This window comes from Agelaius phoeniceus, chromosome 1, assembly GCF_051311805.1.
Source record: "Agelaius phoeniceus isolate bAgePho1 chromosome 1, bAgePho1.hap1, whole genome shotgun sequence".
Lineage (NCBI taxonomy): Eukaryota > Metazoa > Chordata > Aves > Passeriformes > Icteridae > Agelaius > Agelaius phoeniceus.
Window position 1 is genome coordinate 6,495,673 of NC_135265.1, and position 16,194 is coordinate 6,511,866.

Genomic DNA, 16,194 nt, shown 5'->3' on the forward strand with positions numbered 1-16,194 from the left:
GCACCTCTCTTACACATGGATGGGGTAAATCTCCTCAGGGACAGGATAACAGGATGGGGCCATGCTCTTGGCATCTCTCTTACACATGGATGGGGTAAATCTCCTCAGGGACAGGAGAACAGGATGGGGGTCATGCTCTTGGCACCTCTCTTACACATGGATGGGGTAAGAGGATGGGGACAGGATGACAGGACAGGGCCTTAAGCTGTGCCAGGGAGCTTTGGTTGGATATTTGGAGGAATTTCCTTATGGAAAGGAAGATTAGACATTAGAATGGCAGCCCAGGGAGGCGGTGGAGTCCCAGTCCCTGGAGATTTTAAGGAAAGACAGGACATGGCACTCAGCGCCATGGTCTGCCTGACTGGTGGCGTTCCGCCATATGTCAGACTCGATGACCTCAGAGCTCTTTCCCAGCCTAACTGACGCTGTGATTCCGTGATTCCTTTCTTTTTCACTAGGCTGGGAAGCACGCACACATCAACCACCACAGCACACCCGACCCAAGGCAATTCTGCCACACTGCGCGCCCGGCAGCAGCGCGCACGCCCCGGCGCCTCCAAGTGAGGGCAGGGCGGCCATGGCGGGCGGGGCGCGGCTTCACTCACGTCACGCCCGTCTCCCTGGGCCTTCCGGGCTGCCGTAGGAGCCGCTGCCCATCCACTCCCTCAGGGACCGCGGCCCTCGCCTCCCTCCCTGCCGGGAAGCAGCTCAGGGAGCAGCTGCGTCGGCCCCGAGCTTCCCCCGGCGGCGGCGGCTGTGCCGAGCCCGCGGGGCGCAGGTGGGTGCCCGGGGCCGGGGCCGTGCTGGCAGCCCGGTGCCAGCGGGGCGCTGGCGGTAGCCCCGGCACGGGAGGCGCTGGAAGCGCTCCTGGGGAGGGATGAGGATGCCCGGGCCCGCAGGGATGGGGCTGCCGTCCCTGAGGGTTCGCTCGTGAGGCTGTTTCTGTGCTTCCCCTTGGTCAGCCGCGGTGAAGTGTGTCAGAGCTGTGCTTGCCTTCTTTTTAGGGAAAATTGATGTGTCCTGCTTTATTATCCACCCATTCTGACAGCCCCCTGTTCCTTCCGTCAACAATTTGCCTTTTGAAGCTGGTTGCTGCATCTTAGGTCGCGCGTCTTGCTTCTCCACTTGTTTTATTTCACGTAAAACTGGCCTAAGAGGGTGACATTTTATTTACAAAAGCTGAGTCTTGCATTAAGAGCGTTTCTGGGGAAATACCCCCCTTGTTTACTCCCGTGAGTTTTGAGAAAGTCCCTTTAAACTCATACCGAAAGTGAAATTGCCTCAGGAGCTCTTGTGGCGTTTCATGGTTGATGGAAGAGTAAGTCACAAATGTTTTTGCTGTGGATTATAATGCAATTTAGTGGTGGTGTGATGGAATTTATTATAAGTGTTAGAAATGTAACATAAAATCATAGGTTTCGTGTTTGTGAAAGCAAAAGTTTTATTTTTAAAATAGAGTGTTAGTAGGAATGAGTTTAATTGGAGACTGCTGTGGTGTTTTCTGTTTTGATAGATCAATTACAAATCACAAACTTACCAAGCTACAGTATTGATAAACAGATGAATGACCAGTTTATAAATGTCATCTGTATTTACAATTCTTAGTCTTAAGCGTAGATTGCAATTTTAAATTTTATCTAGGTGGCCCAAAACCACGAGTAACTTTTTTTGCAAATGTTAAGCAGAATTGTGGCAATAAAATGGGTCTTCAGCATAACTTAAAAGTGGGAAAGTGATGGTTACAGGCTGTTAATGAGAATTCCCTGGTGTGTTTTGGGAAAGGGGAAAAGCTGCATTAACAGCTACAGTGCAATGTTTTGAAAATTGAATGGTTTTGTCACTTTTAGCTTTGTAAATGCCATTGTTTGCCTTGGCTCTCAAATAATAGCAGAGGCATCCCAGCAGGAAAAAGAGTGTGTGTTTTTCTCTGCTGGTTTTGACAGACACTGTGCAAATTACAGCAATCCAGCTGGAAGGGTTGTTAAACCATCCACTTGCCCAGTTCACCCCTCTGACTCCTGTTCAGGGGAAACTTTTGTCAGTGCAGCTTGCAGGGAATTCTTTGTAGCTCAGTAAAACTGGGCTCGAGGTAAGGCTGACAGGTAAACTTACACAAATTGAATATTTGCCTACTTTTTTTCCCCCCTCAAATAGTGTTTTTCTGAGCCAGGAGCCATTTTTGAAACTGGGGGAACTCCTTCCTTTTCTACTGAGATCTATGTGCCAATAAACAAGAATGAAAGATGGGAACCACTCTGAAAGAAAAGTGAAACTGATTAATTGAATTTCATGGCCATCTTAGTGCATGTATGCCAACATTTTAAATGCTTTTCTGTCTAATTTAAAGGCCATTTTCCATATGATTCCCACTATCCAAGAGCCACAACTCTCCCATGCTTTATCATGCACCTGGAGTTTGTTTTTTTTCCTGTTGCGATCTCTGCACCCAGCTTTCCTTGCCCTCTGTGTGCCTTCCCTGCTTTTTGGGATGTTTGGTTTTTTCCCAGGGTCATGCTGATTAACTCAGAGTTTCCTGCTTTGTCTGAGCTGAATCAGAATTGGTGGATCCAGAGCAGGGCAGAACAACTGAATTGTCAAATTTTATGTATTTTGATGCAATCCCAGTTCACATGAGGGATAGGAAGAGGTTTAATTTGTCTTGAAATGGCAGGGCCCTTGTAATTATCCCTACTCCAATCCAAATTTCACCCTCTTTTCAATTTTTTTCTTATAGTTTGGCCTCAGTTTCCCCTCCCCACCAAAATGCATGGAGTGTATTTAATACTCATCATTTATTGCAGAATTCCAGAATGTCACTTAGACTTCTTGAAAAGCAGAATATCTTACTACAGGAAAGCTGTATTAAAGGATAGTTTATTTTTCTCTCTTTTCCCTTCCAACTGTACTTTTATTTTAAAAGAATGGCACAAAAGAAGTATTTGATAGCAAAACTGACAAGCTGCTTAAGAGAGGACAAAATTCAGCTATGGAAACCACCATATACAAATGAAAAAAAGGAAGCTGGTGAAGAGATGAAGGTAAATATTTTCTCTGAGTTGATGTCATCTTCCATGTCATACTGCTGCTGCATTTTCCCAGTTTTTCTTGTCATTTTTTCAGGAGCTTGTAGAAAAATATTCATCCAAGCTGAATATCAATAAGAATGATACAGAGAATATGCTGGAAGAAATCCGGTGTAAAGCAATTGAGCGTGGGACAGGAAATGAGAATTTTAAAGTGACTGGGATTGCAAGACTTGATATCTATCTGCCTCGTAGAAAAGTGAGTAACACTGCAGAAAAGTCTGCATAAATAGCTTTACTTTGAGGTTTGAGTAGGTTTACTTTGAGGTTTTTTCACTACAGCTTTTTCAGGTGTTTCATATGAGTGATCTGTGTCAGGTATAGAAAAAATGGGGAGAGGGAAATTGCATATTTTAGTTTCCCAGGTATATGGGGATATCATGGCAAAGGAATATAATATTGAGGAGATGAGTAATTTTTGCCTTTAGGATTTAATGGCAAATAATCTTTCAATTAAGAAAAGTAAATTAGATTTAAGTATCTATTTCAGTTTGATTCTTTCTGATGTAAGTGCTTGTATTAGCAATAAAGAACAGATGTATTTTTTCAGCTGTAGAATACCTGAAGTTGATTCAGCATATTGATGTCACTTGAACTTGGAAATGAGGAGCAGGATTTTCTGTTGTGATGGCACTCACCTGTTCCCTTCATGGATTCATAGAATTCCAGAGTCACAGATTCATTAGGTTGGAAAAGATCTCCAAGATCATCGAGTCCAATCTCTACCAACCACCACCTTGTCAGCTGAACCATGGCACTCAGTGCTTCTTCCAGAACTTTCTTAAGCACTTCCAGGGATGGAGACTCCACCACCTCCCTGGGCAGCCCATTCCAAGCTCAACCTTCTCGAGCAGGCTCCTAAAATCTTCTCCAACAGAGAACTGAATTAAGTTTTGCCCTTTTAGAGTCAGGTTTCAACTCCTATTTTCATGCATAAAATACTCCTGTAGTGAAAAATAATTACCTGGGCTAAAGGGTAGAGAGTTTTAAGTGATTGCCATGCAGTTAAAACAACCAAATAGTTTCATAATTCTACTTTATAATGCTGCTGGGCAAATAGGGGAATGAATTCATTTAAAATTCAGTTTATCTAATCTGGGACCAGAGACACTAATAGGAATTAATCATAACTTAGCCAGTCACAGGTGAGTGGCATAATTGCAAAGCACAGTTAAGATTGGAGGTGCATAATTAAATTAATTTAAATTGTTTGGCTCTGAATTTAGATTTATTTTATTCTGAATATCCTGCTGTTATAATGCTTATTTTTAGCATTATAGCAAGTACAGAACTGGAAATTATTACTATGTATGTCCAGCCATAACCTTCTAAATACAATTGTTATTTGGAATAGAAATGTTATTGTAGAACAGTTAATTAAGAAAATGTCCAGAGTATATTGGTATCATGCTTTTCCTTTCCTCTTTCTTTTCCCCACCCAATACAATTACTACAGAGCAGGAAAATCCCACTGGAGACCAGTCTGTTCATCACAGGCAAAGAGCTCAGATCCCAGTAAGTGCAATCACCCTTTGTGCTCCTCTCATGAGACACCACCCTGTCACAGAGCATTTTGAAAAAATGCAAACAAACCCACTTTTTGTTTGATTTAAGCTTTTTCTTAGCATGGATTCTCTGAACAGGATGTCCAGTGTCCCTGTAGGGCAGTTCTTCATGGGAACAGCTGTGGTTTAACAGATGGAAAACAGGAAGAAGATAGTTGTGTGTAAATCCCCAGCAAGTACCAGGGTTCCAAGTCTGTAACCAGGCAGATCCTCTGAACAGTGAACATGACTTTCTCTTTCTTTTGTGTTTTTAAGCCTAAAAGAATCAGATTCTTTTCTGTTTTGTTTTTTCCCTTTTTGTATCCCAGGTTTCCTCTATGTAGTACATAAAGCTCTCTGATGTTGTTGTTTTACTTCTAGCAGCCTTTTGTAGCAAAAATTTTAAGCCATTTATAAGCACTTATTTTGAGGTTTTATTGCTATTGAAACAACAATTTTGTATAACCTTAAAAATTATTGTTCATGTATGAAATTATTCATTTCACAGGATAGCACAGGAATATGCATTACAAGAAAATGCTGTCAAAATAATCATAAATAAGAAGCAGCTTGACCTGGGTATGTATCTCTAGTTAAAGATACTTTTATGATAATTTTCTCATTTTCTGCTTCTCAGAAGAACATTTGCCTTGCAACTCTATTAATTTCAGAAATTTCCAAAAAACAGTTGTTATATTTGTCAGTTTTTGCTTTACAGGAAATGTATTAAATTATAATAATCCAAATTCTTAAATAGAATTAGATCAATTAAAGGAATACTATAATGAATATAGAAAATCCCCTTTTCTAGTGTTGAAACACTGAAAATGCACACTTAAGAGAAACTCTAAATTTCTTCAAAAAACCTTATTGTATAAGAGTATTTTCAAAGACTTTTTGTAATGCTTTGCCCATGCTCAACCTGTCAGACATGTGGGAAGTGATGATAGAGCTTTTTCTTTGCTGATGGCCCTGGAATATATCAGAATTAGAACCACAGAACTGACAGAAGGAACTTGGACTCAGTTCCCAGTTTTTCTGTCCTGTTCTCTTGTGGTGTATGATCCTGGACATGTTCTTATTGCAGTTTTTGCCTGAAGATCAATAAACTGAAATAGAAATAATGGTATTTTTGAACGTTTTGAAAAAAAACAAGGAAAGAAACATACCAGTCACTTCAAAAGCACTTTTAAGATGCAAGACTGATTCTAAATTTTGCTGACTGTGTCAGTAATTTTTAGGGGCTTTGACTGAGTTCTCAAGTGTTGCAATTTCAATAGTTCAGTAGTTGAATTGTATTAATCACACTCTATTTTGCAGGTAAAACCCTTGAAGATCAAGGTGTCACACACAATGCCAAAGTGATGGTGCTTCAACTGGAACAGAGTGATGAGGAAACCAAAAGGAAAGTTCAGGAGGAAGAGCTTCAGTGTAAGAAAGAAAAAGAAATAAATGACAAGATGCAGAGAACTAAGAAGGGTTTGGAAATTCTAGCAGAGAGAGGTAAGTGGGCTTGTTGGACTGGGGGGGAGGTGGGTGTTCATTAATTTTTGTGCATCCAAAATTACATTCTCACAAGCCTTTCAACATGGAAGAGTGCCTATACCATGGCTGAATTTCAGTTCACACTTTTCTAGGTTTCTACCTACTTGAAAACTGGGCTTTAAGTTGGCTAAAACTTTTTTTTTCCACCGTTTTTACACAACTAGAATGGTACAAAAAACTTTAGCACTTTGAGAAGGATATCATATGAATCAATTGTTTAATTAGCACTTGGCAGCCGAGAGACTGATGACTTGTGAGAAGCTTTAGATTTATTGTAGACAAAAGCACAGTGCCTAATGTGTTCTAAGTCATTAAACACTTTTTTTTTTTGTAGTTTAGCTATGGCTGTGTGTAACCATGGTTTCATTGTGCAGAGCAGCTCATTTGTCACTGTCATCTGCCACACGGCTGTGGTGTTCTCATTCCCTTGGGATGTTGATTCCTGGCAACTGTGGATTAAGCTAAAGGGATCTAGTTAATTTAACAGTAATAATTCTTCAAAATGAGGTTGTGTTTGTGAGCTGCAGTGCTTGGTGGTGAGTTTAAATCACTTCTCTATTCCATTGTTTCACAAATCCACAATCAAGGAGCTGTGAAGCTGAACAGGTCACAAATTCTTGCCAAATGCAGAAACACCCGAATAAAGCTTCAAAGCTGGTGACTTCTGGTTTCTTACCACAATATCAGATTTTGAACACATGACAGAAGTGTTTGCCTTTTTTGGACTTAAGGGGTGGTTTAGACCCCAAATTTTGAATCCTGAGTTGGGTCCCTTTATATTTTTTTGCCAATGCCAGAGTAAAGAGCAGAGTCTATAATGGGCTCCCAGGCTGAAGGGTCTGTGAGAAGTGCAGTGAGAGTTTAACAATTCTTTTGTTTGATGTGAGAGAAACCACAGGGCAGAAGCTTTTAATCTCAACAAACTCTTCCTTAACTGTCTTTTGGCTACAAGAAAATCATCTTTTCATTGTAAATCAAATGGAAGTGAAAACAAAATTGGTAGTTTGATAACAAGCATGAAAGATGTGAGGAAGGAAAATACTGAGCTGTATTTTTTTTCCAGCTTTATCAACTGTGCTCAGTTGTACTTTTTAAATATTCTAGCTTTAGTTGATAAATCATTTTGAATACTGTGTTGTGTAAAATGTAGGTGTTTTGTCTTCTGCAAAAAAATACTTCTTTATAATTCCTGGAACTTTTGATATTGTGTCTAAATTTCTGGATGCACAAGGCCTTTTCCACAGTGACCTTTCTAGAAGTTCCTCACGTTTACCTGGCCAGAGCCACTGTTGGTATGTCCAGAAAAAAACAGACATGCAGCCTTTATATGTAATTCTGGGGTTTTGTGTTGTTTGCTGTTTTGTTTAACAACATTACTAAAATATACTTATGGCAGCAGAGTTGCTCTGTTGAAGATGCTGTTTAAATTTTAAACTTTTTTATATCTTTCAGAAGAGTACTTGGATCCAGACTCTGTCCCATACCTAGATATAGCTAATCAAACTGGAAGGTCAATTCAGATTCCTCCTCAAGCTAAAAAAGTAGGTGAAAAGCATCTTACAATGCCACTAAGATGGCTCCTTCAACCTGTGAAACATTTAAAATATGGGATTGAAATACAGCCAGACTTTCCGGGGGTGTAACCCCGGGCCCTCTAGATGTTTGTTTAATACAAATAATTTTGAAATACAATTGAAGTAGAACTCTATAGGTGGGAATATTTCAGTTATCTGGAGACAACCTCTGATTCCTGATCTCATTGTAGGTCTAATCTGGCACTGACCCCTGTGTGGTCCATATCTTACTTTGGGGTTTAAGACAAGCTTTATTTTGTTGATCATTGTGCTGTTATAAATTTTGGGTGTCCTAGAAAGGCATGAAAGTAATTTGTTTCTTAGGCCTTATTTCTGTTTGTAAACTTGATGAGTCTGCATGCTGTTCTGATGAAGTACTGAATGTAATAATTCACCTGAAGACTTAAAGCATCTAGTGATGCTTTAAGTGAATGAGATTTCATCAGTATTGATCAAGGACCAGAGGAAATATTGCAGGTTGTTTCTATCCAGAATTATTGTTACATTTTCATTTGTTATACTGCAGGAGTGTTTTCCTGACACACTCAAAATTTAGTTTTCAGTTCTGAGGCTTTTCAGAAGGTGAATTCTTAAGTTTTGCAAGATAATTGTGATAGCAAAGCAAAACAAGTTTGGTGCTGTGAGAAAATGCAGCACCCAGAAAAATGCTGAGCTTTGTATCACTCACCATTGAAAATCTCTCTGGGGTTGCATACTTAAAGTGAGCTTGGTGCAGCACTTCCTGGGCCAGTATCATCTGTTGCTTTTAACTAGACAATATCTGACATTATCAGATGGGAGAAAAGTGTGAAGCAGTGTGAGGTAGCACTGGTCTTGAAGCACTGATACAGTGGTGTTTTCCTAGGAAGAACAAGGACTCTGATGGATTACTTGGATATTTCCTTTGAACTCTTTGATTTGGAGAGGTGCAGTCAGAAGTCTCAATCTGTTTTTCTAGGCACTTGTGCTGGCTATGGGTTACCATGAGAAGGGCAGAGCATTAATGAAGAAGAAAGAATATGAAATAGCACTGCCGTATTTGTTGGATGCTGATAAACACTTCTGGTAAGAACATTTTGAGTCCTCGTGTCTGTCTTTACTGTCAGCCCATAAAGGAACAGCACAGCCTCTACCTGTGCATATAAATCAGGGCCAGTTTTGCCTGGGGTTGCTCCACACCCCCTCTTGCAGATGGGAAGCAGCAGATAAAGCTCTGACTTGCAGTGACAGGTGGCTTCATGTAGAACAGCTGAAACAGATACTGCCACTGGGCAAGTTAATCTTTCATAACAGCATAAACAGAAACTGTCAATATTCTTGTACCAGGTTATAAATTGCATTAGCTTGACAGACAGTTACGGATATTCATTTGCAGTTGCTCTTGTGAAGTAATAATTTCTTGTAAAAGGTGGAGCAGATAGCTGAGGTCAGTAACCATACCAGGGCTTCTGCAAGTAAATTCATTTCCTATCAGCTGTCAGAGCCCTAAATTGCTCTTTTGAGATCCCAAAAGTAATACTGTCCCTGTCTGTTTCTCATCTGTGCAAGGAGACTGGCACAGTTCTCAGCATGTTCATGTGCACTGAGGCAGTTTCTCAGTCCTCCCAAAGATTACTCAGGGTTTAATTCCATTATGCTTTTAGAGATGCCATATTAAACAGTAGCCTCAGCTCATTTTGTTACTGTAATGCTTTAAGATGTAACCTTGGCAGCAGTCCTGTGTGTCAGTGAATGGAATGGGGGATCAGCATTTGATTCCAGTTCCCCTAGCATCAGTTTGCTGCCTCAGCTACAAAGAGTGTGCTTTCTCCAACATGAGTGTGCACACTTCTAATGTTGTTTTATGAATGTTAAAAAGTGGTGGAGGAGAGGGGAAATAAACAATGCTCTCCCAGAAAAAAAAAAAAAAATTGTTTTATTTTCCAGTGAGTGTAGCACGGAGCTGCTGAACACGGTTGATAATTACGCAGTGCTGCAGCTGGATATAGTGTGGTGCTACTTCCGTCTGGAGCAGCTGGACTGCCTGGATGATGCAGAGAAAAAGCTGTCCACAGCACAGAGATGCTTCCAGAGGTGCTATGGAGAGAACCATGAGAGGCTTATTGACATCAAAGTATGCTGGGTTTGACTTAATTAGGGTGGGATTTTTTTTCTACATGTATTCAGTTACTGTTCAAGTATTGCAAGACTGGCTTTTAGAAGCTTAAAGTTTTCCTGTGTATCATCAGCCTGTTTCCTGGTTCTGTAATTGTCAGCACAGGGAAAACACTGGGCCTGGCAAAAAGGTCATGGCAAATCTCTGTTTATATGCCCAGGCATCAGCAGGGGTTTAGGTGTGGTGCTTTATCTGCACACTGAGTGTCACAAAGCCCAGACTGTGTCTTCTCTAAATGTGTAGAGTGTTCTGTTGATAATGAACTGGTGTTCTACCCCATGCTTCTATTTACATGGTCCCCTCTCCTTCTTTAAACAATTCCTTAGGGAAGCTATGGTCGGGAGAAGGTTTTATTTCTACGGCTTTACCTCCTTCAAGGGATTGGGCACTACCACAGTGGCAGAGAAAAGGAGGCTGCGGAGTACATTCAGAAGGTAAGACATCTTTAGGTAAAACTCTGGAGCCCTTCACTGCAGCCCCTTAGTTAGGGTTCCATCTGGAACTTGTTCTTGAAATGGGGAGGCATTTTTTTTTTTGTATTTTAACAGTGTGAGTGGTGTCATTTTGTCCTTCCCATGTCCAGGCATCCTCTTTGTATGGAGAGCTGTCCATAGATCCTGATAAAGTGGATCGCCTGTCACTCCTGGGCTTCTCGGAGCAGGAAGCTCGCCTCGCCCTGCGAGCATGCCACGGGAATGTGGAGCATGCTGCCAATCTGATCACCAACAGGAGAGAGGTAAGGGCAGTGAAAGCATTAAACCATGGATCACCTGAGTTGGGGTGTCCATGAGATGTGTGTTGAGTGGCCAGGGCAGTGTGGTGCTGAGTTAAGGGCTTGGATTATCCTGCTCTGGCACTGTTGGTGTAGCTGACAGTTGGACGTGTTGCCACAAGTTTGAAACCAAAACTTAATGCACTAACAGGGGAAGCTCTGTCTCAAAACAGATGGGACAAGAGTGCCAAAGACCTGTGGTTATGCTACAGAGGCACATGGGAAGGCTTTGCACCAGTGTTTGCTACTCAGCAGTGATATGGGAATAAATTACCAGGACCAAACTGACACTCCCAGTCTTGACTGTCCCCTATTGTGGGTTTGTACTTGGAAGATCCAGGAGGGAAAAGATTTTTTTGTGCTAGAGTGAGTGAAGATAGTGCTGTCCAGATCTGAAATGATGTTTGGTAAGCTGAGGAGGCACTTCTAGACTTCAGACAGTGAAGTGTGGACAGAAAAGCCAACTGGCTGAGGCAAGACTGAACAGAACTCCCTGGCTCCCTGCCTGGTTCTGACTGTCTGTCCTTGGCAAGTCTTGTCTGTGGGCCCATCTGCCAAATGGGTTTGTCACTTACCACACAGGGCCTGGAATAGCTGTGATGGCACCAGATCTGATCTGCGGAGCGGAAGTGAGGCGACAGGGCTGGCTCATGGAAATGCAGCTTTATTTAGGAACTGTGTGTCTGGCAGCACAGTCTGTATTTACAAAAAAAAAAAAAAAAGCCTTTTCCTCAAGAGATTCAAACTTGCAGCAAAAAAATCCAAGAAGCCCTTCATGCACAGGCTATGTGTTAAAGCATTCCCATGCACAGTGAGCTTGCAGTGTCTGTGCTCTTGCAGGAAAAGGCGCAGATCAGGAGGGAGGAGAGAGCTAAAAGACGGCGGAGACTGGAGGACATCAATACCCTGAAAAGTATGGGCTACTCAGAGAGAGCTGCTCAGATAGCTCTTCAAAAGACACGAGGAAACCTGGACCAAGCCTTTAAGGTAAGTGATTTTTCAGTAGAAGTAGTGTTGTACAAAATAAATTTTTTTTTTTTTTTTTATTGTTTAGCAGATTGTTATTTTCTGTAGTCTACATTTTTTAGTTCATAGCTCCCTTTTCTGAATTGTAATGATTGAACTTGCACTTCCTGACCCAATAAGTCAGATGTCACTTAAGTTTGCTGAGGTTTGCTTATATCAACCATTGGGCTGCATACACAACTGTGTTGAGGACTGTTGTAGCTCTGTCACTCTATTCTGATCTCTCTCTGTTTTATGGCAGTTTATTCTTGACAATCCTGAGTTACTCTTGGAAGATGATGATGATGATTCTGTGGCCATGGACCAGTTTCAGGTTTCCCAAGAAAATATTGAGCAAGTAAGTTAGACCACTTGCTTTCTTGTGAGTTGGTTGTCTTGTTTCTGAGTTGTGCTTGCAGAGACTGCAGATTTTCCTGAAGTAAAGCTCTACAAGTATTCTTGGACCCATGTCACTCAGGCTGTCATACTCCAGGGTCTGGCATCCACTCACTCTTCATGCTGAAGTCACTGGGGCTAACATGTAATTTGTGTGTACTTCCTGCCCATTGCACCAACCTGCCATGTGTGGGTGTGGAGGGAAAGTGTTTGCACTGTAATCCTCTATCCCAAAAAAGACAGCAAGTGAGAAATTTATTCAAGTCTCTAAACTCTGCAGTGCACAAGGGGAAGAGTTGAAATGTGTATTTCTCGTGACAGGCTGTCTGACAAGCTCGTCTGTAGTTAGAGTGGCTGTGTTATTGATGCCAGGCAAGAAAACTCTTATTGCCTAGGAAAAACACGTGCACCCCCCGATGCACTGGAGTGCTTTGAAGTTTCCTTTTGAAAACAGAAAAAGAATTGGTCTGGTACTAGACAAGAGCCTCTTGATCCTGCTCAACATCCTCATGCCTTTAATAGGTCACTGCCCTGTTGTTAACTGTTCCAGTAAACCAGAGTCAGTGTCCTGGAATTCCTGGCATGCAGTGCTTTTCTCTGTGTGAGAGGATGACTGTCAGCTGCAGAGTCAGATTCCTGTCATACCCTGGTGTCAGATGGGCTTGGATTTCCCAGATTTTCTGTATTATTCCTTTTTCCCCCCTGCAGCTGACGTACATGGGTTTCAGCCGTGAGTCGGCAGAGCAAGCTTTAAAGGTCTTTAAAGGGAACATCCACGTGGCTTCCCAAACCCTTGCTCATTATGGGGGAGTTCTTCCCCCTTCACTGCTGCTGTCCTCAGAAGGGTCCAGTCCATCAGAGGAATCCACTTCTTCCAAGGACCTGCTCACAGAGTCTGCAGGTGAGAGTGTTGCATCCAGCAGGGTGGGAAGGGAAGGGAAGGCTGTTCTGGCTTTTGTAGGAAATAGTTAAGCAATTTCTGCTGAAATCGTGGCACAGGGCTGCAGTAATGCCTCAGGCTGTTTTTATTGGGAGCACAGTTACAGGAAGGCAGCTGTTGTTCCCTGCAGTGGCAGCCACAAAAGGATCAGAGGAGAGAGGTACCAGCTGCAGGCAGGTGCAGCCCAGGAAAAAAGGTGACACTCAGGGTGTCCTGGGCAGGGCTAAGGAGTTTATTCCAGACCTGTGCTCTGCAGGTGGCTGGCCTGCCTCCATAGTCCTTCATCATGTCCCTTACAGGACAGAAACATAATTGATAACTTTCCACTTTAAAAGAAGAACCTTGCATATATTTTTTTTTCTTGTTGTTTGTCAGAGCTGTAGTGATCCCTGCTGTTTAATGAAAGGCTTTCCTACACCACATTTAAATAATAATGAAAAATGGCCTTCCTGCCCTGTCCTTTGCAGAGTAATGTAAGAGGTGGTTGTGCAGGAAGGGGCTGGCAGAACAACCACGCTGGTGAAACAGGGAGAGCATCAGCTTCTTTCCTTGTGAATTCACTACTGCTGCTTTTTATTGGAAGGTTCCTCTAGTTCACCAACAGATGAAGACATGGAGACTGATGCAGTCAATGAAATCCTAGAGGATATTCCTGAACATGAAGAGGATTATCTGGATTTAACACTCGAGGAAGAGGAGCAGATAATTCATGAATACTTATCCTATATACAAGTACCGCAGCACTAAATCCCATTAAATCGACTTCAGTTATATGTATTTACCTTGTCAAATTGAGTTTGGATTATAAATGCACCTTCAGCTTATCTCTTACTAAGGGCCTTGAATTCCATCAGACTATAGTTGGAATACTTAATTCCTGCTTATTTGTAACTCTGCTTAAAGCCTACATTTGTGATACATTGTAATTTATTGTCATAGAAAAATAGAAACATTTATTTTCAGAAGAAAATTTAATAGAACTAAACTATATTTTTATTGTGAAATAAGTTAATTCACTTAGTAAAGAAGCATTTCTATACCATTTTAAAACACCAGCTTTAAAAAGAAAACATGAGTTTGTAAAAGAGAAACTTTAGCTCATGAGGCTGTAGAGGTGTATCAGCTTTCCAAGTTTTCTTCTGAAAGATTTTTAAGAGACATTAATGTATCTGTTGTGCATGGGTTTATACCGTGTTCTGCTTGTCCCTTCCTACAGGTGTTACACAGGCAATAAAGGTAACTCTGTGCTGCTTCTGCCTTCGGTGAGAGACCTCTGTGCTTTGTTAAAAAAGTGGGAACTACCTGGCAGTGCCTGTCCTGGGACTGGGGGAGTGATCTACTGCAATTTCCTTTTATAACTAAATAGCCACTTTCCCCAGACAGCTCTCTTTAACCTCTACAGGTGTGTGGATTAAGCTTGATGGATTTCTGGGGGATTACAGGATATTCTGCAATCATCTGTTGAACAGAGCTTGCTTCAGGCGCTGTCTCAGTAGTTGTGTCCAGCTCCAGGGTTCTGAAGAAGCATTTGGGGGTTTCTGTGGTTTTGTAACATCGCTTTTCCTGCCGTGTAAGCACTCCTCTGCTCCGGGAACAGACATTCCTCTGCCTGGACGTGGTTTATTCCTTTTCCATGGCTCCACGCTCTCGGTAGAGGGAGCCCAGGCCCCGTCTGAAGCCGGTGGGAGCAGGGAAGTGGCCGCGCTCTCCACTTCCAGCCAGAACATCAGCCCTGCTGTGTGACAGTGTCTCCTCAGCCGGCACTCAGCGGCCGGGAAATGAGGGCGTGCACTGCTGTGCGCTGCAGGGAGCAGGGCCGTGGCCTGCGGGATGACTGCTCAGCTCCAGCACGGGGAATGAACGGGCTGCAGCACAGCCTTGGGTTTTATACTGATTCCCTCAGCCAAACACAGCAAAAACCAGGCACTGATGACACTGTTAAGGAATTATTTGTATTTCTTTCTTCTCTATCAAGGCAAGTGCTGTAAAAATTGAATGGCTTTGTATTTCTACCCTGAAAGCTGAAGGATTTCCAAAGCCAGCAGTATGAGCTTCAGCACCCATTATATCCTGTTTTCTTTACAGGCCAGCACTGAGGAACCCCTGGACAAAATGCAGAGGGAAAACAGAATAGAGAAAAGAATTTAGAATTGAAAACATGCAAGTCATGGATGTAGTTTTAACAAGAAGGAGGAGGAAACACAAATTTGCTCCTCCCTTCTGAAACCTCCTGGCATTGGCCAGCCCCTGGGCATGCACTGATGGCAGCATTGAGCTGCACATGCAGCAATTCTCCTCTTTGAAGTGGCTCGCACAGCAAACTGGCAGCGACAACTTCAGAAGGGAAGGTTTGTCCTTGGGGAATTTAAAATTAGCATCATAACATGCAGTGCTTGTCAGAGCAGCCATTCATCAATGATGTAACTCTGCCAGAGCAGTTGTAAGTGATCAGCAGAGCAGGAGGCAGTGGCTGAAAGCTGCATGTTAATTTTGACCATGCATTTGGAGGCACTGTGATATGTTTAGCAACAGGCAGAAGTGGTAATGACTCATTAATTCCACTGTTTGAGATCTCTCTCTGCTGACTGCATGTGCAGCTGCTGTGTGCCCAGATAGGCTCTTGTGTCTCATGCACTGTGTGTGAAGTTTTAAACAGAAAATACAGCCCAGGGGGTCTGGGGAACTCCATCCAGCTCCTAAAGGCCTCCTACTTGGTGTTATCCTCAGAAGCAAAATGCAGTCAGCTGCATGGCAAGCCAGCAGCAGCTCATAGACATGTGCCACTGAGCCACAATGACCAGCCTGAGAGGTTGACATTGCAATTAAGGCTGCACCACAATGCAGGTGGCATGCCAAATTAGTCTCTTGGTAGGCATTTCACAAAATTGAAATGCTGTTTCCTACTAGATGTGGAAACTTGCCAGGTAAGAACTACTAAAGCTGCTTAGCAGGAGAGGAGAGCAGGGTCTATGATGGGCCTGACCCACTGACACAGTGTTAAGGTGTCAGAACAGGAGCTTTTGGTGCCACCAGGGCAGTGCTGAGTCAGGGCTTGTAGCTCTTTGCCATCCCTGCTGTCCCTTAAGTCTGTGCTTTTGTGTCTGGTCCCCCTGACACGGGAACTGAGCTTTGGCACTTTGGTGCCTGCTGGGAGGCAGGACAGCTTCACACACAACCAAC

General features: G+C 42.6%; 1 protein-coding gene across 1 annotated transcript; it reads left to right on the forward strand.

The window, feature by feature from the left end:
- Nucleotides 1-586: 586 nt before the first annotated feature.
- Nucleotides 587-14,271, forward strand: NUB1 (negative regulator of ubiquitin like proteins 1). Its single transcript, XM_054632780.2, has 15 exons — nucleotides 587-778; nucleotides 2,921-3,038; nucleotides 3,121-3,282; nucleotides 4,540-4,598; nucleotides 5,136-5,206; nucleotides 5,948-6,130; nucleotides 7,625-7,713; nucleotides 8,705-8,811; nucleotides 9,673-9,859; nucleotides 10,228-10,335; nucleotides 10,485-10,637; nucleotides 11,514-11,660; nucleotides 11,941-12,036; nucleotides 12,783-12,975; nucleotides 13,598-14,271. The coding sequence occupies exons 2-15, from the start codon at nucleotides 2,922-2,924 to the stop codon at nucleotides 13,759-13,761; spliced, it is 1,836 nt and encodes a 611-aa protein (XP_054488755.1). The 5' UTR covers nucleotides 587-778; nucleotide 2,921; the 3' UTR covers nucleotides 13,762-14,271.
- Nucleotides 14,272-16,194: the final 1,923 nt, after the last annotated feature.

Excerpts from the sequence above, each read along its gene's own strand:
- NUB1 (XM_054632780.2), top strand. The coding sequence starts at position 2,922 with ATGGCACAAAAGAAGTATTTGATAGCAAAACTGACAAGCTGCTTAAGA. Across the intron at positions 3,283-4,539 it reads TCTATCTGCCTCGTAGAAAA|AGCAGGAAAATCCCACTGGA; the intron begins GTGAGTAACACT and ends CAATTACTACAG. Across the intron at positions 6,131-7,624 it reads GGAAATTCTAGCAGAGAGAG|AAGAGTACTTGGATCCAGAC; the intron begins GTAAGTGGGCTT and ends TATATCTTTCAG.